Below are 22876 nucleotides of genomic sequence, written 5' to 3'. Positions count from 1 at the left end.
GCTCATTGGCTGAGGCGCGGCCAGGGGGCGGGGCCCAGCAGGGGTTTAAAGGGGCAGCGGCGCTCGGGGGACGCGCCGGGCCCTGGCCCGGGCACGCCCGTCCCGGCGGGGGCGAGGCCGCAGCGATGGGAGAAACGCCCGAGCAGGAAACAGTAAAACACACGAAAAAGCCTTTGGTATAAGATACATCAGCCCTGAGCGCAGGGACAGGCCCAGCACGCGGCAGGGAACGTCTGAAAGCGGGGGCCGGGCGGGTGCTCGCGTCTGGAAACACCGTCCGGGTAGAATCGGTCAGGGGGGCCCTTTCCTCATGGGAGGGAAACGGACGCACAAGGCGGCCCCCGCGGTGCAGAGCCAGGCCAGGACCCCGGCGCCTCCTGCTGTCGAGTCTTCCCGTGACCAAGCCCGCAGACTGAAACTGATCTGTCAGTTGGATAAAATGAATGATCAAGTCCTGTCCTTTACAAAGTGAAACTTAGTAATTAAACCAAAAGAGGTTCTTTGGCTGCTAAGCGACACCTTTAACACACAGCTAAAGAGAAATCAGAAATATCTACTAAAATTGAATAGAAAGACATTGACAGGACAAAGTAGTAGTTATTCATAAACCACTTCAGCCAGCTTCTGCTTGCTTGGAATGCAGATGCCCTATTTCTAATTGTAAGCAACTATGGACATTTAATTCCCTTGCATCACCCTTAGAATTCTATTGAAAATGTAATTCATAACTTGACATTCAGAAGAAAAAACTACAAATAAGTACTGAACTGCTCAGCAGGACAAAAGCGAAAACTCCAAGCACATATCATGACACACCTCTTCCTCCCAACACGGACTGAAAGAGGTCAGTATACATCTCAGCAAAAACAATGACATGGAAATAGAAGTGTTGCCTTCCGGTAGGAAGGCAGGGAAAACATTAGCACTGGTGTCTCAAACTAGAACCAGAAATTGGCCTGAAAAATATCTTCACATTTTTGTCACCAGTATAACAGTTACAAAAACTACATGTGTTAGCTCTAACAGAATATAGTTTTTTTTTTTCTCACATATTTACACTGAATTCAGCAGCATTCTATCTTATTTCAATTTTTATTATTACATTTACTTTGTGATACACTGATTTAATGGAATAGACACAAAAAAATTTACTATAGCCATATAACAGTCATTTAAGCATAATGTATCACTGGGTGACTAAATGCTCTACTCATTAAACTAACATTTCATTCCCCTCAATTTGGGGAGACTAAAGTGCAATTAAGTGTCTCTCCCCTCCTGTTTCCTTTTCCCTGTATTCTGTAATCAAAGAATGGCAGCAATCTGTTAATGCAAGTATCCAGAGCCTTACCTGCTCCATTTCCACCAGCATTTCAGGCATTGCCTCAAACTACAGAAGGAATTACCAGCCTAGGAAATTATTGCAGTTCAACTGCGCATTTGTCCCTTTGTCTGCTTTTGCCTGCAGAGAGCACACAGACTGAAAGCAGCAATAGCTCAGGTGACCTTTGAAACCAAAACGCTAATCCAAGCCCTGTATCACGTGTGGCTCTGAATCCTGTTAAGCTTTTGGTTTATTCCCAGTGGTACCATTTAAGCAGCTCAGTATGAACTTAAACTTTTACTTCATAACAGCCGGCAAGAGCAAGTGCAGCCATTGTGTGTATAAAAGGTATTCAGAGCGCTGGCACTGAGTCTTACACAGCTTTCCTTTCACAGGAAACAGGAGGAGGGCTCTAATTAGGTCAGCCAGGTGGAGGGTTCTAGCAGCTCTTCATTTTACATTTAAAGTAAGGACAGCCTAGACCTTGCTACAATAAAGCAAAATGGACAATCAGAGAAATAATTTATTGTTAAATCATATATCCTTTCAATTAAAACAGTATGTTCCGCAACATGAAAGTAATTGATTCCTGCAGTGAATACTTCAGTCAGCTGAGCTACCAGTATCAAGGTTTCAGGTTTGAGAACGTATTTCATATGTGCATGAAACTGGCAAAACCACTTAGACTGAAGTTGACACAAAGCACTCAATTTCCCCTTCGCTTCCACTCTTCTCTTCCCAGTCTGCTCTACATTGTTTACCTCTGTTTTAAAGCTAAACAAAAAAATCAACATTGCTCTAAGGCTAGCCATAATTATTTGCTAGAATTTCCCTAATTTTTGTCAATATAAGCATGCTCTTGCTAGCCTAAAGTAACACTTAGGCCAAACTGCCCATTAAGCTAGAAAGTTTTAAGAACAGAGACTGTATGCAGGAAGTAGGTAGCCATCATAAAAGGACAGTCCTGTGTTAGGTGCAGTATCTTGTGTCACTTGGTACGCTTCCACCTTGTGAGAAATCCTTGCTAGCTTAATGCAGGACATGTCAAACACCAAAAAATGAGGTTCAGTTAAAAAAAAGTATCTTAACTCAGTGTCCCTGTGTCCATGTTTTGAGATTTGTGAAACCTTCTATTAATATTTACTTACCCTAATAGCTCTTGAAATAAAATGTTCGTTTACATTTTTAAAGACACAATAAACCAGTATTTCCTTTTTTGGTACGAAGGCTTTTCAACAGACATTTGATTTATGAAAAGTGATTTTGCCTTAAAGACTCCCCCGAGGAAGTGAGCAACTTTCAGCAACCATGCATGAAAGATCAATGACATCTTAGGGGAAAAACTCTGGTGTAAGAGCTGCAGAGTGTTACTTCATCCAGTTTCAGTTGCTTAGATTTCCACCCCCCACCCCCCCAACTGCCCTCCCCAGCTGCTCACTAGATGGGGTTTGGTTTAGCAAACCCCTCACTTCCCATCCCCTGACCAGTGGATAGAGGCTGTAGTGCATTATTCTGACTCATTTGATGCTCATTTCCTCTCATTTTGTTTTACCCCATTTACAACTTTTGGACAAGAAAACATTTCTCTTTCTCCACAAGGAGAGCGAACTCCAGTATTCAATTCTTTCAGCAACTTCCTTAAATGAGGCATCTCAAACTTCAGGCAAACTGCTAAAGTGAACACTAAGCATTGCTCAGTCCAAACACCTGAAGTTAATCCTCATCCTCAACCTTCAGAAGTTCAAGTAATCCAGCAAATATCACATTAACATACAAGACCTAGCAATTTCTTTCCTTGGACTTAATATACATTTTTGATATCTTATCTCCTAGGTGTTATCAATTCTAAGTTTATAATGTCAGTGTAAGCGACAAAAGCTTCAACATGCTGAACTTTATGTCCTGTCTCTCTGCAGCACCCATATGCAGGATAGTAGCAGATACAAGAACACCGAGTTCCACAGTTCACTTCAGATCCAGTATTTACTTTTGTATTAGAAGAAATTCACAGGAATTGAGGATAAGGGAATTGAAGGTTGTCTGTATTGTACAGTTCAGCTAAATAATTCCTGTAAGATTAGAGAAAACACAGTCTTTGAAGCAAGGCCAGCATTAGGCTTTGTTGTGAATATTAACACTAGAACAAAGAACATGAGGTCAATTACACTATGTAATTTGACATTGATTTTTATCCTTGACTGTGAAGGAAATAGACAAATTCTTTAATTTGATTTTTTATTGTGCTAAAACATTCTTAATTTTAGATGCAATTAAACAGATCCTTTACACCTTGGCAGCATGCAGGTCTATACAATGGGTATCCTCCCACCCAATTAAAACTTTCTGTTGTTATTCCCCTGCAGGTATCACTGATTAACTACAGCAGCTGGCTACTAAGTTATTATCACAATTGAAGAGTCCAGTGAGCACAGCATTCATAAAATACACATTTCTCTTAAGACACTAATCTTGGCCACAGTACGCAAACATTTAGGTAAATGCAGTCAATTTGAGTTCGACCTGAAAATCCTCTTCTGAAGAGTAGCAGCTGCATTATGTAGCCACAGGATTCAAATTATCATGTCCTGAATATAGATCCTGTTAAGAATATCAAAACTAACTGTACAGTCCAATTTTCTATGTTGGTTCTACATTACAGAGGCCACAGAAGAAATAAGGGTCTCCTGGCAGCATTCCTGACATTGCTATTGAAGAAACCATCAACAACAAAATTAATTTAATATGGAATTGTATATACGTGAGATACCAAAAAAAAAAATCTTCCATGAAGTCAGATTTCCTTTGCCATCCTTATTCTCCAGTGCTTATTCACCTTTTCTGGACTTAAAACTGCTCCATCAAAACCAAACTGACCAGCTTCAGCATACCCCAGGAGTGAAACTGAACACTTCTGGAGTTCAAGAGAACAACAATGTTACCAGGAGTCTGGAACACATAGTCACCCCATGGCTTCTCAGCAAGAATACTACCAAGCATAGGTTTTCTAAAAATATATTATACCATTTAAGAACATTTCTCTACTACTCCTACTAATTTGTATTATATACAGCATCCAAGGTCATCTTGAATAAGTAGCCTGTTGAAGTCTTCTGTAACACATGAGTTTGTTGGTGATTTATGGTATTTTTCTTAATACCAAGAATAGATCAAATGTTTTTGTTACCTGCAATGGAAAAATATTACTAAGTTTGGGTTTTTGACTATTGCTCCTACCACACTGTGTAATTCTTTGCCTGCTGGGGGCAGGAAGGCACTACACTCCACATAAGAGGCAAGGCAGAATTTCAGACCCTGGAATATACTGTGAAATGAAGGTCTAGTTGAGATCTACAGTCTCCCCCTCCCTCCTACACTGCTTCCCTCCATGTGCCCCTACACTCCCGCCGTCTTTTCCTCCACTCCAGTCACCTGCAGGCCTTCTGCATCTTGCCTTTACACCTACAGCAGTGTAAGGTCCTGCCAGGGGCCAGCTTAAGAACCAGGGCCCAGAGCTCTGGCTGAGCCACCTGTACCCCTACCACCAGTGCAGCAGATGCCACCATCACCCCATCAGCTGTAAGGGGAAGCTGCAAGCAATATACAGCAGCAAAGTTCCCATCTTGCAAGGTGATGCAAACCAGCTGAGTCTGTAACCTACTCCTTCCTCTTCCCCCCATCAAATGCACTTTCTATGATCTGACCTGACACACCACCTGCTCAGCACAGGCTGGAGGAAATGGCTGGGAAGCACAAGAGCAATCAGAGCACTACAAGCACCCCATTGATGCAGCCTTCAACATCTGCTGTGACACACACAAGGTGCCATGCTCCTTCCTTCCCCAAATGCAGCAGACTATACAAGACCATCATACCTTCTTTGGTTAAGTGTTACAAGGACATGGGTACATCAGTATCTAAGCTTACCTTCTTTAAAAGGAGTTTTTGGAGGAATATTTTCCTTGCTATCATGCTGGAAAGCTTTGGAAGGATCAAAACGCTTAATGCCCTGGTTTGCATATACTTGCTCCTGAAGATCTCTGTTGGTTTGTTTTTCTTTCGCTAGCAATGCACGCAGTTTTGAGACATCCTAAAGAAAACATAATACTTAAAATTTAGATTAAAAAACGGAGAAAAGCTTGCTTCATCCTTTACTGAAGTAGCCCTTTTGACTAACACTAAACACAAACATACATGTACAATTATTAGTGGCGTTAAAAAACAAGCCAAAATCAGAGCTGTAGAGAGACCAGCAGCATGGTATAACTACTGTATAACACCACAAAAGGAATATGGTAGCCTGAACTTTTCAGGTGCTGCTTTCAGCAGAGTTTACTAAGTCTAGATCCTCCAAAAGAGCTAAGAAAAACCAAGCTAAGAGGAGGAGTAGTTATTTGCACTTGTAATCCCTCTGTATATCAGATTCCCTTGGTGTTTCTGGAGGCCAGTGGTTTATTCTAATATAGCTCTACCAGGGCATTTAAGAAGCATAGAAAGTGGTCTGCAGGATTAGTCTATAAATATTTAGAGCAACTAACCAAGAAATCAAGTAAAGAAACTTGAAGATTTCTAACCTCTCATTTCACAAACCTGCTTAAGGTGCATATTGTCTTCCTTCAGTTTCATGACATGCTTGATTTTTTGCTTCTGGTTCTGGTGGCCAAGTAGTTTGGCATAAGCATCACTTAGTTTATTCAGTTCTTCCTGGGCTGCACCATGCTCATTTAAGAGTGCATTCTTCTCTGCTTCAAATGCATCTAGTTGTTGCTGAAATACATATTGAATCTTTTACAAATCTTTAAATTAAATATAGCTTTTTACTTAATTGAACTACAAAGAAAATTGCTTTGGGAAGAGAATAGATGGCTCAAGGGATAGTAACTTAGGAAACCATTGCAGGATAAATGCCTTAAAATAGGAAATAACATGTTTACTTAAACAGTCAACTGCACAGGTCTTAACAGATAGTAATCAACACCCACTCCATAACACACCTGAAAAGGCTTGGTTTTGTTATATAAATCTTTGTACAGATTACACCAGGTCTTCATCTCTTCTTTCAAGTTCGAGATCACACCTTCATTTATGGTTTTCCTAAAAAGTAAGAAGTTGAGTTTCATTATGCTTACTGTTAGTTCTCAGCACTACTTCACACTAAAAAACTTTGATGTCCTACAATATGCAGGTTTAGTTTGAGAACAGTCACCTTGATATTTCCAGCTCAAGTTTTCTTTTCAGATCTTCATTTTGCTCTTTCAGTTTTTCTTGAAGTTCAGTCATTTGTGCGAGACAAGACTCCTTTGTTCTCTCTGTTTCTGCTTCTTTTAGTGCAAGCTTTGTCTGGACTTCTAAAAGCATCCTAAGGAAAATACCATCCATGCTTAATCAACCCTTTTTTTTTTTTTTACACTAGTCTAAATCTGAAAAGACAAGTAACCATGATTGAAAAGCTGTTAGTAGAAGAACCGAGGTAAAGTTTGCGCAAACAGTGCTACAAGGAAGAACAACAATATAGAAAGCAGTCAAGTTCAAGATGTATGGTATTTTTAACTCCTCCTATGAGGAAGCAAGCAGTGCTTTTGAAGCAAGGAAAGATCATATGTTTCTTCCTTACGGCTGTGTAACACCAGCAGCTTCTAGTGAAAGACACTTTAGTAATTAGAACTACATGCAAAGTTTTGCTCAAGCAGAAACTAGTCAAGGCTGTTCCATGTGGATGTACTCAAGGATTCAAAAACTCTACACCTAAAAGCACTGCCTTCCCCCTCCAGCTTCAGCTGTTCCCTGTGTCACCTAGGTGAGGACTAAGAATCCAATCCCTGCCACACTCAACCAGCAAATCAGAAAGGAAATTATTATTCTTCCTTCAGTTGTTTTCCTTTTACCAGCAGTAATGGAAACTGGAGGCAGTAATAAGGAGGTGGGGAGGACAGAAAGGGCAATGTCTTAAGCAGCACAGGTATTTTGAAATAAGCTGGGGTAAGCAGTAATTGTCCTGTGGACAGTCTTAATATACTAGCTATGGACAAACAAGACAGCAGAAGCATAAAATGCCTTCATAAAGTGTTGTATAAGTCAGCAACAACAGAGTTGGGAAGATCAGAAATGCCCAATGCATTTTGGCCAAAACAGCATTTTAACATAGCTGAATGAGTATTTTATCCACATGCAACAGTTAAACATTAGAGCATAGTCATTGATTTAAATCCAGCTTCAACTTCACATGGTAGCTAGGAACTACATTAAAAGCAGCAGAGAAGGAAATCTTCCAGCATATATATGTTCTATAACACAGCTCACGTACAGACAGTTACCACAAGTTGCCTAACAGGTGACTGTACACCAGGACTTTTTAAGACTAAACTTCCCCACTTCCTCAGATAGTAAGTCACTTGCCCACAGCAGGGGACTTTCTCCTGCTCTGTGCAGTGAGCTGGAAGGAGAACATACATCACTGGAGCTGCTGTCAGAGAAACATGCCCTCAGCTAGTGGCCTGTGTCTTGGGTGTTACTAAGCAGCTGCACTGTGGTGCTTCCACAGAAGGCAGAACGAGGACCTTTGTTTACCTCACCACACTGTGGTATTTATGGATGCTTAACTGGCATCTGCTTGTGAGCAGAATTTGAGGTGATGGATTATTCAGAACAAAGTGGCAAAGGGTGAGCTCTGTGTTAAGTATTTGTCTGTCCCTGTGGATCTTATCTGTAGAGTAGTTGCTGTAACTTATTTCTGATAAAGACCATATTTCAACACAGTTCAGTGTTATCCTTTTCCTGTATGTTCCACATAAACGACAGTCTAAGCAATTGATTGAACAGACCAGTTTTCTAATGCACGTAAACTTTGTGAATTTTGCCTATTTTCAACCTGGGAAAAGGAAGAAAGCTTAAGCTTACACCAAATACTGATTTTACCTGTTAGAGCATCGTATTAAGTTCTAGTTAAGAAGGCAAGCCTTAGTTGGCATTCTTTAGCTTAAGGAAAAGTTAGTCAGTTTAGTACCTTGCACATTCTTCTTTTGCTTTGCTTTTAGTGTATTCTGCTTCCTGAAGTAGTTGTAAATTATCTTGGCCTATTTTTTTTAGGTTGACAACCATTTCTTGCAGGGAGGTGTTCTCCAGTTTAAGACTCTGTATTTCTTCAGCTATTGCCTTCTTGTAGCTGGTATTACAATGCAAGTAAGCAAAATTTTGTTACTTTAGAGAAAATACAAATTGACATATTCAGGGCTTACATATTCAAAGCAATACAAGCTCATGCTAAGAGATTTTAGAATCTGGAGATACAGCACTATTCTGGCACCGATAAATCTAAAGTTAACCCCCCACCCCCCATTTCTATAAAACCATAGGCAGTAACACTATGACAAATTCTGCAATACAGATTTTAAAACACAAGACATACTGTATCTGAAGCTTATTTTAAACACCAAATGACCTATTATCTACAGATAGCATTGGCAAATATCCCATTGGATCTGTCATGGGTGACATGCATACTTAGCAATAACAGTATCACTTTTAAATACCTCCACAATCTGAATATTTTGAAGAACGAACCTGAAGAACTGTAGGAAAATAATCTCGATTCAGTACAGAGATCAGCATGACTAGTTACAGGTCTCATTGAGAGGCGAAAGCACTTGAATATTCTAATTGGTTACACTTCAGAAGAAGAAACATCCAGTTTCCTAAACTAATACTAAGTATGTCATTATACTTGATTAGTACTCAAAAGGAATAAATTAATTTCACAATGCCATTGAATACTTCGTCACCAAATTCTCTGCTTTAACACTGTAACAACGCTCATATACAGTGTAATATATCAAGGCACGTGAATAAACAGCATATTTTACTGTAATCTTAGAGACAAACCCCATCATAGATCTTAATGAAATTTAAATACCTTTCAAACTCAGCCACAGTCTTCCCAAGTTTACGCAACGTATTGCTATGCTCTTCTTGGATTTGCAGAAGAGCATTGCTGTGCTTTTCATTGATTTGCTCCAACTCAGCATTCTTCCTGAAATAAAAATTCAGCATTCCACACTGAAGATAAGTATGTCCAAACACACTACCAAATGCTGTTATCAATTACAGGATGCTTGCAGTGGCAGCAATAAATTAATTGTGACAAACCAGTAACTTCTCTGCCACACCTTCAAGTGTTCAAGCCCAACATTCATAGCAGATTTAACTAAGCATTTCTCCATCGTCTTAGTTTCCAAGATAACTGTAGAATAGATTGAACACCTAATAGTAAATTTTCAGTACATGAAAGGAAGAAACAACTTGCCTGAAAAATCTTTCCTAGTCATTGACCTCTCCAGGGCAGAAACATCAAATACAATATGCATTTAGCTTAACCTGCTACTATTACTATTAATTTCTATTAGATAATTAATATCACATACAACTAGGGAATTAATAGTATTACTATTACCCTATTATCACAGCACTGGAATTTCAAACAAGTCTCAGCACACTAATTAGTTTTAAATTAAGACAATATAAAATTGATTCAAGCTATTATTGATAGTGATTGAATCTAATCACTATCAATCAGCAAGAAATAAGTTTAGATCTGTTCAGATCTCCAAAACCTGATTTAGGCTCAGAAGCTTTGTTTATATGACTGATTTAACATTTTTCCTTTCAAAGCTGTAGAATCAGAAAATTTATTTCACAAACCCTTTCAGCTTCACTTCCATCTGTGCAAGTTCAAGAGCTTGAGATTTGATTTCCTGTTCCAACCGCTTCACCAACTTCTCCGCTTTCTTCTCCTTAGCATGTAATTTATTCAACTCATTCATTGTATCACTCAGCTCTTCTTCAAGAAGAAGTCTCTCACTTGTTACTTCATCTTGAAACTCCAGTAACTTCTGGTGCATTAATGCAGATGACTCCTGCATGCCAGAATACCAGGGATTTTAAAACAACCATTTTCTAGATATTAAAGGCTAGTTTACAGCATTCAAACTTTAAAACACCAAATAAGTTAAAATCTAAAGGAGAATCAAAGCACACCGTTTCTGCTGGCCAGCACCCACTTGTACATTCCATAATGAATGTAGCAATTGCATGTGCAACCAAAAATCAGAACCTTCAGAGCAAGTAGTTGGATCAGTCTATTTTTACACTAATTTATAGAATGTATTTACCTTTTCTTGCTGCAGCTGAGAGACTATCTTCTCATGTTTCTGAAGCAGTTTTTGCTGTTCTTGTTCATCTAAGCTGATTTTTTTTTTCAGGTCTTCTATTTCAGCATTCATACTCAGGAATTTTCCTCTGGTCTCCAACAACTCTTGCTCTGCTCAGAGGAATTGTTAATATAACACAAATTGCCTTCTCTTATCTTCAGAGAACTACATCTATCCTTCAGAGTAATTCCATTCTAACTTTAAAGTTAGTTAGGCAAGGGAAAAAAAAAAATCCCCAAACAAAACAAAACATCTTTAAGCCATCTGGAAACTCAAAGTTGGCTGAAAGCACACCACTTAAAATTATTTTAACAGCAGGAATGTTTGGATCAAGCAATTAGCCTTCATCAGAACAGCAGTACAGCTGGGGAAAAACTAAATGATTTCCCCAAAGCTTCTTCTGCATAATACTAGCACATACAAGCCAACTGGTACAGAGAACTGAGTCCCAGTCTCAGGCTGCAGAATTGCTGGTTTTGGGGGAGGGGAAGGAAAGAGGTGAAGAAGGATTCACATACACATTCCCAATACCTCAGTGAACTTCCACACAAGCTGCTAACAGTGAATTGAGACAAGTTGATGCTGCTTCTCAATGAAGAGCAAGAAATAAGTCATCTGTGTTCACCTCACAGATTAAAGCCATTCCTACTATGTAAGCAATTTTAATTCTATACTATTACCTTAGTAACCCTCCATGGAAATAAAAATTTAGACTTAACAGATGTCAGATTGAAGGCAATTTCCATATTGCTAGAAATATACCTAGGTGCATTCAGCTGGAGCTCAGAGACATGACTTAACTTGGAACAAACCAGTCTAAATTGACATTTTAGAACAAACCTCTCTGAGATGCTTCCAGACATGTCAATGATCCCATATATGTGAACAACATACAAGCACTAAGAAATACCTTTTTCTTGTTGAAGCAAATGACACCTTTCATTAAGTTCTTTCATCAGTTTAAATGATTCTTCCTCTTTTGTTTTCAGGGTATCCCTCAGGATCTCAATATCTTGGTCTTTCTTTACCAGCATCTCCTCCATCTGGGCAACATCCAGTTTGTATTTCTCAACTGTTTCTGCAACACTACTGTAGGAGAAATCAAGTATTTGCTACCACTAAATTTTGTTTGTAAGCTTAAACTTCAGCAGAAAGAAATCTTGCTTAGGACTGTTCGCTTCCAACAGGAAAACTGCCGTCACCTACCTTCCCAGACACAAGTTTTTGCATATTAAGGCAAGTTAATTAAAACCAAAGTACTTAAACCACCAATGTTTTGTTTTGAACTAAACTTAAACAGTTACACAAAATATAAAGGTTTCATTAAAACAGAATTAGTCACTATAATTGATTTACAGATGACTACTACAGCCATTTTTTTTTACAAAGCTGAGTTTTCACAGAAAAGCATACACATTAATAGAACCATTTTCACAAGAATAATCAGAATCTTAAGATGGCCAGTTAATGAAGTATCTCTTAATAAGTAAATTGACAGTGGTGTGGGTGGTGAAGAGTGAACTAGTTAAGTTTAAATACTTTTGTATTTTCACCAAGTTCTGAGCTAGGAATATATTACTACTGTGAAGCCTGGCTAGAATTTCAATCAGTTACAAAATACTGGATTATTGATCTTTAGAATCAGACTGATGCTCATACATATATAATTCAATACAACTCAAATACAAGTTATTTTATATATATATATATATATATATATATATATGTATTGCAAACTTCACTGTAAGCCATTATTGAGGGTTTTTTTGCATTACTGTACATAATTTTACAAGCAGGGCTAAAAGACATTACTGCCAGTACCTTAGAGGAAAAGGATTTAGCTTGATTTATGTACAAATAGGCTAAAAACACGATTTCAGTACCCTGATACCAAACTCCTTCATAGTATTGCTTAGCCCAGAAAAGCAGAGACACATTTAGAAAGTTCATTAAAATAATACCTTATGACTTCTTTCCATTATGTGGAAAGATTCCTGCTTTCTTTTCTGCCTCTGATAGTGTTAAACAGAATTGCTGCCAAGTTTCTACTTCACCAGTCATAAAGAAAGCTTAGTTTTAGTGCCTTTTAAACTTATGCAGTCCAACTCAAGAACAATTTGTTGTTACCTGAGCTCTGTGATATATTCCAGGAGTTTTTCAGTGTCAGACTTATCTTCAACTTTCTCTCTCTCAGTAGCAGACCTAAAACCAGGAAGTTTCCGTTATGGATGTATTTAAACAAATTCACAACTGCTTGTAAGCTATTTGTTTATAGATAAGCAAGTATAAATAAACCATTGAATTGTGACTTAGTAACAATACATTCTTTTCATAATTCAGTTTGGCTGACAAACTGGTATTGGCCCTGCGAGGTGATTCTGCCCTCTTTTGATACTTGTTCCATATGGTGTTCTCGTTTGTAGTAAAGATGCTGAGCCATATGCTGCCCCAAGAAAGTGTGCTAGAACAGTTGCATTAGCTAGACAAATTACCATTGCCTCCTTTTGTGCATTGCGCTACCTGCATGATTAGCTTTGTGTATTTTTAGCTCTACTGTAGGTACAAAAATTATTCTCATATTTGAGCACTTGCATGTTAAGTAAATGAAGAAAGGGTAAGAAGGATGTTGCAGTGCCAATCATGCAAAATTGACATAAAATATACCTTATAACTCCATCCTTCTTAGGTTGCCATCCTCAGAAATAGCCTATACGTTAGTGCACTGCTCCTGCGTGGCAAATGACAGTATTTGGGCAGAATAAGAACTCTTTTCCTACATACGGCTGCTTAATCCAAGACACTTTGTAGTTGCCTTTTTTTCAGAGAATGTGGCTGTTATGAATCAATTTAGAAGGCACCACAACTGCTCTTCAATACACTTAGCTGAAGAACACACAGGTACTCACTGAACTTGGGTCAAATGCCTGGCTACTGAATTAGGATCTCAACTCCTGGTCCAATACCTTTCCATTCTTGCTTATTCCTAACTGACTAGTCTAAAGGGCCAGACACTGAAGTACCCAATTTACATGAATGTCTTACTCCAAGATGAACAACCCTTTTCTCAAAATACATGCTTTGCTCCCCATCCACCCACTGGAAGGCAAAGGGTTGAGATGATACAGTTTGTCTTTTGGAAAAATATTACATACATTAGAGAAGCAATAATCTGTATGTTCTTTTTATAAGAATATAGCAGTTGCTAAAACTTAATTCCATCAAGTTTATTCCCATTTACAAATACTAACAATTTCTGTTCCTTCTCAGTAGGGAGACAGCCTATATTTTCCCTAAACTACATGCTTACTATAAGGTATAAGCATATAAGAACAGCTAGATGATACAACATTTAAGTCAATACCCTTCCTTACTACTTACAGTTTTTCTTCTAACTGTGCTACTTTTCCTTTTGAGTGCTCTAGACTCCTTTGCACTTCCTGCAGCTTCATTTCCATGTCTTCCTGCTTTGCAACTGCAGTCTTAAAAAAAGAAAAATATCACCACCAAAATGAGATTTAGTAAAACAAAAAAATCCACCTACTAAGAGAACGTGGTAAACAGAAGTTGAGGCATAACTACAGTTTAGTGATAGCGCTTGCTACTATGCTACATGTGATTCAAAGCATCCCCCTGTAAATATACTAGCCATTTGCTAAAAAACTGACCACCACCACCAGTTGAAAAACAAACATTTCTAAACAGCTCCAAACTATACTAAGGACCACTGATTTTCAAAGAAATTAATAGTGTGACCAACAGATTGGTATTGTAACAGAGGTATTTCTAGGCTTCCTTACTTGAACAAAGGTTTACTCTGCGTATCAACAGCAAGATGAAGAACATTCGTTGTTTGATCTTTCTTTCTCTATTTTCACTGTACAGAAAATAGAAGAAACTACCGAGTTGAGGACAGAAACAGCACACGACCTGCAGGTCTGTTGTAAGCACTTCATTAGCTGATCCTGAACAGCTCACAATTACTAACCCGTGCAGGGCAAATAGTCATACCTTTTCCTTAGCGTCCCTCTTGTTTCTGAGCTTCATTAACTCCATGCATAGGCTGCTCATTTTCTTCTGCATGCCATCTTCAGACAGCTTATTAGAGAAGAAATTAAAAAATAAGCATAACTCCTTTGTATGAATTACTCCTTACACAATCTAAGTGTCTCCCTCCCACAACACGGATCTCCACTCGTCCGTGAGATGGGTGCTAGCGAGTCCCAATCTGTCTATAGACAAAAGTGCACAAGATTCCAAACCAGACACACTCCAGCCCTGTACCAGTGAAGGGGCACAGGGAACATCAGAACAGACACTGAGCAGCAACTGAAGCTTCCTCTTGCCCAGCGAGCTTAACAACACCAAAGGCAAAGCAAATATATGCTTCTTTGTCAGAATACCTTTGACTTCAGTAGTTCATTGGTTCTTGTTAGTTCCAGAAGCTGTTTTTTCAGACATGCAACATTTGCCAGAATAGATGTTTTCTCCTGAACTGTAGCACTCAGCTTTGCTTCAATCTTAACAAAATCCTCATCCAGAGCCTGAAGTTTTTTATCCTGCTCTCCACGCTCTCTCACTAATGTACGAATCTAAAACAAAAGAGGCATTTTCTTTATTTCTCATGATTACTCTTCTTCAACAACATCATTAGTTTATGCCTGTGATTTTCTTGGAGAGGCTAAGTATCCACACTGTATTAACTTTCATTCAGAATATGTACCTTCAACTCTGTCATTCACAGGAAATGGAAATAACAGAACCATCACAATTCTCTATTATAATATACAACAGATTTGCAGCCCTATCATTTAATCTGATTTATTTCATGCTTTGAGCTACTCATGCTTCTGAGTAACTTTACCATGTTAAAGTTACAAGAGTCTTAGCTTCAACTTGAAACAGAAGCCAACTCTCCACTTTGGCTGTGGAATAGAAAGACAGTATGTGACACTTGAGACTGGAGGCACAGATTAAAACACAGAAGTGTACTGATGAGAAAAAGCCAGCCGACTCAAACTTTAAAATTATGTCAATTACTAAGCAAAAATCTCAACAAACTTGTTAAACAGAACTTTTTTGGGGTGGAGAACATAGGACTTTTTTTTTTTTTTTTACAAAAAACTGTCTGCGTAGCTGTTCACAAACAGTAAGAATTAATCTAATTCTAACCCAATACTTCCACATACCGTAACATTTGATAATCTCTGCTCTGCACAAAGCTGTTTGTGAACTACTTGTATGCTATGTTACACAAAAGAGGCTCATTTTACCAGCTTGTATTTTTTATTATGATATGTGGGAAACATATTAAAGGATTGCACTCAGTGTATTCATACCTCCTTCTCCAGCATCTTCTGTTTCTTTTTCTCTTTCATAAGGATAAGATCTTTTTTAGGCTTCAGAGTCCTATTCGCTGGCTTTTGAAAACAGATGTATGAGAAACATTTAAACTGATCTGTAGCTGCATATTAGTTTAACACAGTTAAACATAAGAGTGGACACCTTCACATAGACAATGCTATTAAAGATATACAAATAAGATGCAAACATCTCTCTCCCACACATAGGGCAGACAAGTATTAGGTTTGGATGGGGTTTACCTCTGTACTTGCTCATAAGCATTACTCCAAATCGACAGCTCATAACCATACCAACAAGAAGTTTGAGACATTAGCACCCTCTAAACACCATAAAACAATCCACTTTCAACTCTTAACTCTTAAGTTTGCTTGCAGAATTTCATCCTACGTTGTGGTGGTGCAATTCCTCCCCCCACCTCCTTCCTGGGCTGCTCTGTGTTTTGTGTGATTCCAAACCCCCTCCTGGGCCACATACTAATTTAGGGAGGTATGGGCTGCAGATGGCAGTGAACCAGAGTGTTAAGGCACCTCTTTAACGAGCCTGGCTCCTGCTCTGCTATTGCTTGACAAGGTTATAACAGTCCATCACCGCCTAACAGCCTGGTACACCTGTACCTGGGATGTGGCCAAGGGAGAACAATAACAGAACTGCACATTCATCAAGTTCTTGATCTGTGCAGCTGGTGGAAAACACCAGAATATTTCATGACTTGAGTTGGGCCAGAGTGGAAAAGGACCTGATGAAAGTGAATTATCTTGGACCCTGTAAACAGCAGCCCCAAGTGAGACCCCTTGAGCTCTCCTGGGTGCCACTGGGCCTGTGACCAGCATCTCCCCTGAGCTGGGACACCTCTCAGGCATTAACTCCCCGAGGAGTCCACTGACAGAGCCGATGGGAGCCCAGGGCAAAGCCGACCTGCTCGAGTCTCAGTTATCACCTGCTGAGGAACACCGATGCATTGTGAGTATTTGCTCTAAACTAGAGAGGAGGGAAATTTTAACTGTAGGCCAGCTTCTTTCACTCACCTCTCTACCTACCAATGTGTTTGGGTATACACATTTATTTTCACAAGTGTGGGTACATACATATTTCACCAGATACAAATATTTTTGTCTGTATGTCTTGTGTTTATGAATGTACATATGTATAGTGATTTAGGATACTTAGTGTGAATCTTGTAATCTTTGAATAGGTACTTAAGTCCCTACTTTAATTGTAACATATTTTACTAAATTATTTTGTAAATCCTTAAATTGGTTAATGATTAAGTGCTACTAGGCATTAAAGTCTTGATTTGCTGCTAAATCATTACTGTGTTAATATTTTCATCTGCAACAAATTGGTGTAGTCAGAAGGATGACAAGCAAAATAACTACTTACAAAAATAGAGCATACAACCAAATCCCACCTTCCCAAAGTATTGGGCTTGTAATAATTATTGTAACTGGGAAGTGGTAGAAGAACAGTTAACTGATCCTAGAGGATTGTTGGAAAAGATAAAGCTACAGTTTGTAAAATGTTGGGAGTGTGCCTAGAAGCTGCCTGCCAGGAACAAGGAAAATTCAGTCATAAAATGACGAGATTTCAGGGGGCAAATTCAGCAAGCTGCTCTTATCAATTATAACAGCAGCAAAACCAAGTTAAGAAATACCATAAACACAGGAAAAACTGGGGGAATGTATTGAAAGGATGCAAATGTGGTCTCCAAAACCCCTTGATACAGTTCGAGTTGGGAAACTGTCTCCCCTGAAGACTGGGATGGTAATATTTGGAGTGATTCAAACAACAGCTCAGATTAAAATGATTCTTTTCAACTGCTTGAGCGACCCCCACTTGCAATCAGACCTATTATTAAAACAGAAGAAACAACAGGACCTCAGGGTGGTGTGAGAAATCACATTAGCAGAACAACCCTGTTTGATGCAATTCAGATGGCCAATTTACAAGACAGTTACAGCTGTAAGCCTGGAGAAACTGAAACTGAATACCTCTGGAGAGCGTCTCTGAATGGGGAGATATAGTTTTACTAGATAGCAATGAAGTCAGTGGTTATTGGGGTCCTAGTGTCTTTTTGAATGCTGGCCATACCCCCCCGAGTGACCCCCACTCACTAACAAGCAGAGTGTCTTACTGGGCTGGTGGCATCGATGCCTTAGGGAGAAGAGAACCTCTATATACCTGTCAAATCTCTAAACGAGCTCTCCACGGCTTTTACGAAGGCTGCCTGTATTAAAGCCATGCATTAATAGGATCCTAGTGATGTTCCTGTTTCAGCACCTATGGCTCCTGCTATACTTAAACCATTGATAAAAGGAGCCCCTGCCACACTCCAACCTTTCCTCATTGCAAAATAAGATAAGACCCAGAGAGACTTAAGTTATAATGAATTGGTAAACATAACACAGACTGTTGGGAAATGGTGAGGAAGGAGAATTAGAACAGGGAGAATCATCCCCTTGGGCGATGCTAATATATGAAACTATAAATCATGCATGAGAAGTGGGACGGCATGAAATTCCCAGTAAAACAAAAAACACAGGTCACACTGTTAGACAAATTAAACAATCACATCAGAACAATTCCCACAAACAAAAATCCTGTGACCAACAATTTAAGGGCCAGGAGTGGAGAAATGAACTATGGAAGCACGCATTGGCACTAGGAATTCCTAGAGACATTATTCAGAGACAACCTACCAGTGTTATTCTGAGTTTAATTCAAGCATTTAAAAAATGTAACACTCCAAATCCTCCATCATCAGCTCCCAGAGAGAAATAACCCTCTTGTCCCTCACAAGGATCAGTTACAAAACATAAGAGCAAAAAACCTAATTATGCCCCAATGGCAATTGGGTCTGCCAGTCTGGCAAGTAGAAGCTTCTCAATGGTTAAATGAGAACAGCCCTTACATTTTAATTCCAGTGGGTCCTCAACAACAGTTAACAAAATTTTTAGTTGACACTGGAGCACAAATTTCAATTATACAATGGGATGCTGGTAAGCTAGGCATATGACCTGGACAGCAAAAAGTTAAAATTACTGGCGTTACGGGAACTAGCACTGTGTGCCAAAGAGCAAAAGGTACTTCATGGCTTCCTGACACAAAGCATACAACATCTTTTCACTCTGCAATCAAGGAGCACCATGGAAATATCCTAGGTTTTGATGTGTTGAACAAGCCAATGAACTACTGAAAAATTATCTTGAAACACATGAAGGACAATGGGACAACCATCCTTCTAGATTGGTATGGCCCCTATGGAAGTCCAATTACTCAAGCCTTTTGAATACCTTCTCCAGAAAAATCCCTAAACAACAAGCATACCTGGTCTTTGATGAAACTGGGACAGCCTATGATGGTAAAAATACCATCTGTAGGAACAATTCCAGTAACCTAACCAAACCACGAGGATTTCGAGCATGGGATGTTATTGACAATGATGGAATAGATCTCTAAATCAGTACTAAATGGATTTATCCTACATCATAGGGGGCAACCCATTTAGTCTTCCCCACCAAGACAGTTCCTTCTTCCTTTCTTTTTCAGAAATAATGAACTCCAACAACATTGTGGGAACAAACAGCACACCCAGCGATTGCACCAGTAGCACTGTGGGAACAATTGCAATCTTTGAGGTGGGACGTCTTCGCAGCATTGTACCTACTCCTCTCCCTCACCATTGTACATCAGTGGCCACAACGACAATGGCTACACACCCCTTCCCCTCTCTTTACCTGTCCAGGAGAGTTTTCCTGCTCCTATCAGACATTTTACCTCACTGGGAACAAATTGAAGAAAATTAAAATTAATTAATTAATAAAAGCTCTTGGAGCAACCCACGGTAACAGCCCTCTTGCTTGAGTTGTATTCCAGTGCAATTGTGGATACAGTCTATAGTAGCAGCCACTATTAGAGAAAGAGAAGGAGGAACGCCACCCACAGAGATCTATAAATTTTTCTGGGACAAGGCCTCAGAATTTGAAAGGGAATTTCAATCATGCTGGCAATTGAACAACCTCATTCACCATGCAGAAAGCAATAGGATTATTGCCTTTGTCCTTGCCTTAGTAGTACTTCAGTGTACAATATATACCAAATGATTGCGTTCAGACTGAATCACTGTGGAACCATACTCTATCCCTTGGAGCATAGAGTGTGGGCCCACTAAGAAGAAGAAAACAAGCAAACAATTGATGTAAATGCATGTACTGTGCGAGAACAACAAGGCTTCATTTGTCAAGTAGTACTCTTGAAGCTCCAAGACTTTTGTCTTGACATTGAACAAAATATTTGCCACTTTGAAATCCACTCAAACAAAACCCCTGAAACCATAGTGCTAGGTGTTGGAAAAGGATGCATGCAAACATTATGTGATTTTTTATTGGTAAATGATTTTGTCTATAACGTAACCAATCAGTTCAATCTATGTGTGCGTATCTTTTCTGTGATTATTGGTTGTGATCTTAATTTCTCTGTGTCAATAACTACAATGACTTATCTTTAGATTACACATTATACTGCAAGATAGAACCCACACCTATGGGGATGAACATAACCATACTCAAGCAACTCCTCCAACACCCCGATTTAATCAATCTTCTACAATAAGCACAAGAAACAGGATAAAAGACTCTATCACAGTCCAGCATGATGTAAAAGAAATACATTAGGTGTTGAAGAGAGCCAAAATGGACGGAGAACACTGATGGTGGTGAACATTAGGAGTGCTAATAAACTAAATTAGTAAGTCAGGGTTATAATGTCTCAACTTGTTAAGCATCTTCAAATCCTTTACCTCACATACTGCACTGAGAACCTGTATATAGAGTATCATCCCCTCTTTGTTACATTTACTACTAGGTTTCTACTCTGTTTTGTCCACCATATGACAGCAGAAACATCATCTTAAAAAGAAGCAGGCACACCATAATCACATGATAAGCAAGAAACAAAACCCCCAACATTGTAACACCAAAGACAACAAGCCAACCTGTAGTCCCAAGTAATCATCATATGATTCCCAAAGATACTGCAGTTTCATTTTTCCTTCTTAGCTACTAAGGAATACAGGCACAATATGTTTTTCATACTTTACTCAGGTAGGTTGATACTAATTGTATAAAGGGGCTACATGATTTAACCAGTCACAGTGAGGCCTAGCTGGAGTTTAACAGTGCTATAGACACCATAGAAAAGTCTTACTGTTGTTCCAAGAGATGCAAGTCTTACAGTCTGAGGAGTAGGTGCACTCTTCTCACTGTTCAGATCTGTTTCACCTACAGAAGGATGCAGAAAAGAATGGTGAAGGAGGAGGGTGTGCACACACAGAGTGAGGGAAATTTAACCCAACTAGGCAAGGTTTAATTGAAAAGACAGAAAACCACCTGATTATTAAGACAATTCACTTCACAACCTAATGTCAGCTGTTTTCTTACCACAATCAGGCAGTTCAGTAGTAGTCATCTGGGCAACTGAGAGAGTCTAAACAGAGACTACCAGATGACCACCAGTTCTGAGAATTCAAGCTTCTGCCAAGGCTCCCCCCTATCATTCAGATAACATGCTGTCAGTTTTCAGCTGAGCGATACTTTATACCTGAAAAACCCATGAATCTACCACTAAACTCAAGGTTAATGCAGCAGCTAAATATTTTATTTGAACTCTAGAGATCTCCCTAATTAGCAGAAGTCACATATAAAACTATTTTTGGAAGATTCAGTTACACATGTTTTTACAGCTGCTGTACCCTTGAGCCAGAAGGTAGGTAATGAGCCCCTGCAACAGTAAACAATTTCTAAACAAGAAGAAAACAGTAACAGCATGTAAGCACTAAGAGTTTTTGCATTCAAAGACGTTATACTGTGCATCTTTTACAACTACTTACTCTTCTGTTTCCTAATCCGTTGACATGTTTCAGAAGACAGAGAGCTTTTCAGTGTGTCTGAAGATTTAACATCACATGATCCTCGCAGTGGGGTACATGCTAGAAGTGACATTTTCAGAACAACAGAGAACTATTAAGGTAAATGACAGGGTTTTCAACTTTAGAGAGTTGAGGCTGGTAACACAACTAGGTTGGATCTCTTTAAAAAAGAAAAAAACCTAAACAACCAACAACTGGAGTCTCAGTTCTCCCCATCCTCACCATAAACATAAATCTACAGGACACACGGTAGGGGAAAGTGTTGATTTATTACACGGCTAATAAAATTAGAAACCATGATTTACACAGACCATATTGCAGGGCATCTTACTAGCAATAGCAGCGTTTTAGCTTCCATAAAGAAAAAACCCCAAACGGTTAGAGGATCTTCATGCCAATTGGTGAAAAACTGGTTTAAAGTAGTAGAGGATATAAAACAAAATTAAGTGTTTTTTAAAGATCTTCCTCCAGTTTAGAAAAGACTACTTAGATGTTTTTCAACAGCAAATTTTTCCCTCCAAAGAACTAAGTTACTTAAGCTTCTATAAAAAATTAAAGCCTTCTTTTAAGCATCAGAAGGCTAGCAAGTACTAGTCTACCACTGCTTTATTTAATACATACATATTTACGTTCACCGCTATATTTAATAGCCGTTTCCCTACAACCAGGATCCGACCTGGAGTCGGAATCTTTTCCCCTCAAAGGGAGACTCCTACACGGGCTGAGACAAGAGTCCCCTAAAGAGGTGGTTAGAGATAATTCCCCTCACAGGGGGAGCACAGGCAGAAGGGCTGGGACACGCCGAGGTAACCGCAGGCTGGACCCTGCCTCCCGGCACCACTCCGTAGGGCCGGGACTCCATCCCCCCGCCCCAGGCCCAGGCCCGGCGGCCGCCACGCACGTACCGGAGCTCTGGTTGAAGCGCCGGAGCGGAGCCCGGGCGAAGGCCATGGCAGCGGGACGCGGCGCCGCGGGCCCGCAGCATTCAAAGGCACCAACGGCCCCTCCGCGCGCCCCGCGCAGCCAATCGGCTCCTCCCGTCGGCGGCTCTCTCAGCCAATCAACGCT

General features: G+C 39.5%; 2 protein-coding genes across 3 annotated transcripts in view; both read right to left on the bottom strand.

Moving 5' to 3' along the window:
* MAT2B (methionine adenosyltransferase 2B) overlaps nt 1-1503 on the bottom strand; it is a 12425-nt gene extending 10922 nt beyond the window's left edge. The window contains exon 1 of the mRNA XM_026858105.1: nt 1352-1503. Coding sequence (XP_026713906.1) covers nt 1352-1381 — 30 coding nt within the window. The 5' untranslated portion in view covers nt 1382-1503. The remainder of the gene's footprint in view (nt 1-1351) is intronic.
* A 2031-nt stretch (nt 1504-3534) lies between these two features.
* On the bottom strand, nt 3535-22813 carry HMMR (hyaluronan mediated motility receptor). Of its 2 annotated transcripts, none has more exons than XM_026858103.1 (18): nt 22714-22813; nt 21770-21868; nt 21088-21161; nt 15861-15941; nt 14925-15113; nt 14533-14619; nt 13903-14003; nt 12652-12726; nt 11435-11613; nt 10486-10634; nt 10016-10230; nt 9231-9347; nt 8325-8483; nt 6528-6680; nt 6316-6415; nt 5912-6088; nt 5249-5411; nt 3535-4508 (listed from the first exon to the last, which is right to left on the bottom strand). In XM_026858103.1, exons 1-18 carry the CDS (start codon nt 22757-22759, stop codon nt 4492-4494), a joined length of 2181 nt encoding a protein of 726 aa, XP_026713904.1. In that variant the 5' UTR covers nt 22760-22813; the 3' UTR covers nt 3535-4491. The 2 variants fall into 2 exon arrangements, with proteins under 2 accessions (XP_026713904.1, XP_026713905.1); XM_026858104.1 differs by having other exon boundaries at nt 3535-4270.
* Nucleotides 22814-22876: the final 63 nt, after the last annotated feature.

Source organism: Athene cunicularia (genome assembly GCF_003259725.1).
Source record: "Athene cunicularia isolate RWA chromosome 13 unlocalized genomic scaffold, athCun1 chr13_part1, whole genome shotgun sequence".
Taxonomy (NCBI): Eukaryota; Metazoa; Chordata; class Aves; order Strigiformes; family Strigidae; genus Athene; species Athene cunicularia.
This window is presented reverse-complemented; position numbering and strand designations above follow the sequence as displayed.

What these genes read in the sequence shown, in the direction of transcription:
- HMMR (XM_026858103.1), bottom strand. Translation starts at nt 22,759, where the DNA reads ATGGCCTTCGCCCGGGCTCCGCTCCGGCGCTTCAACCAGAGCTCCG. An exon ending in AGAGGGACGCTAAGGAAAAG is followed by an intron (nt 14,004 to 14,532) that starts GTATGACTATTT and finishes TCTTTTTTTAAG; the next exon opens with ACTGCAGTTGCAAAGCAGGA. An exon ending in CTTGAGCTGGAAATATCAAG is followed by an intron (nt 6,416 to 6,527) that starts GTGACTGTTCTC and finishes CTTACTTTTTAG; the next exon opens with GAAAACCATAAATGAAGGTG.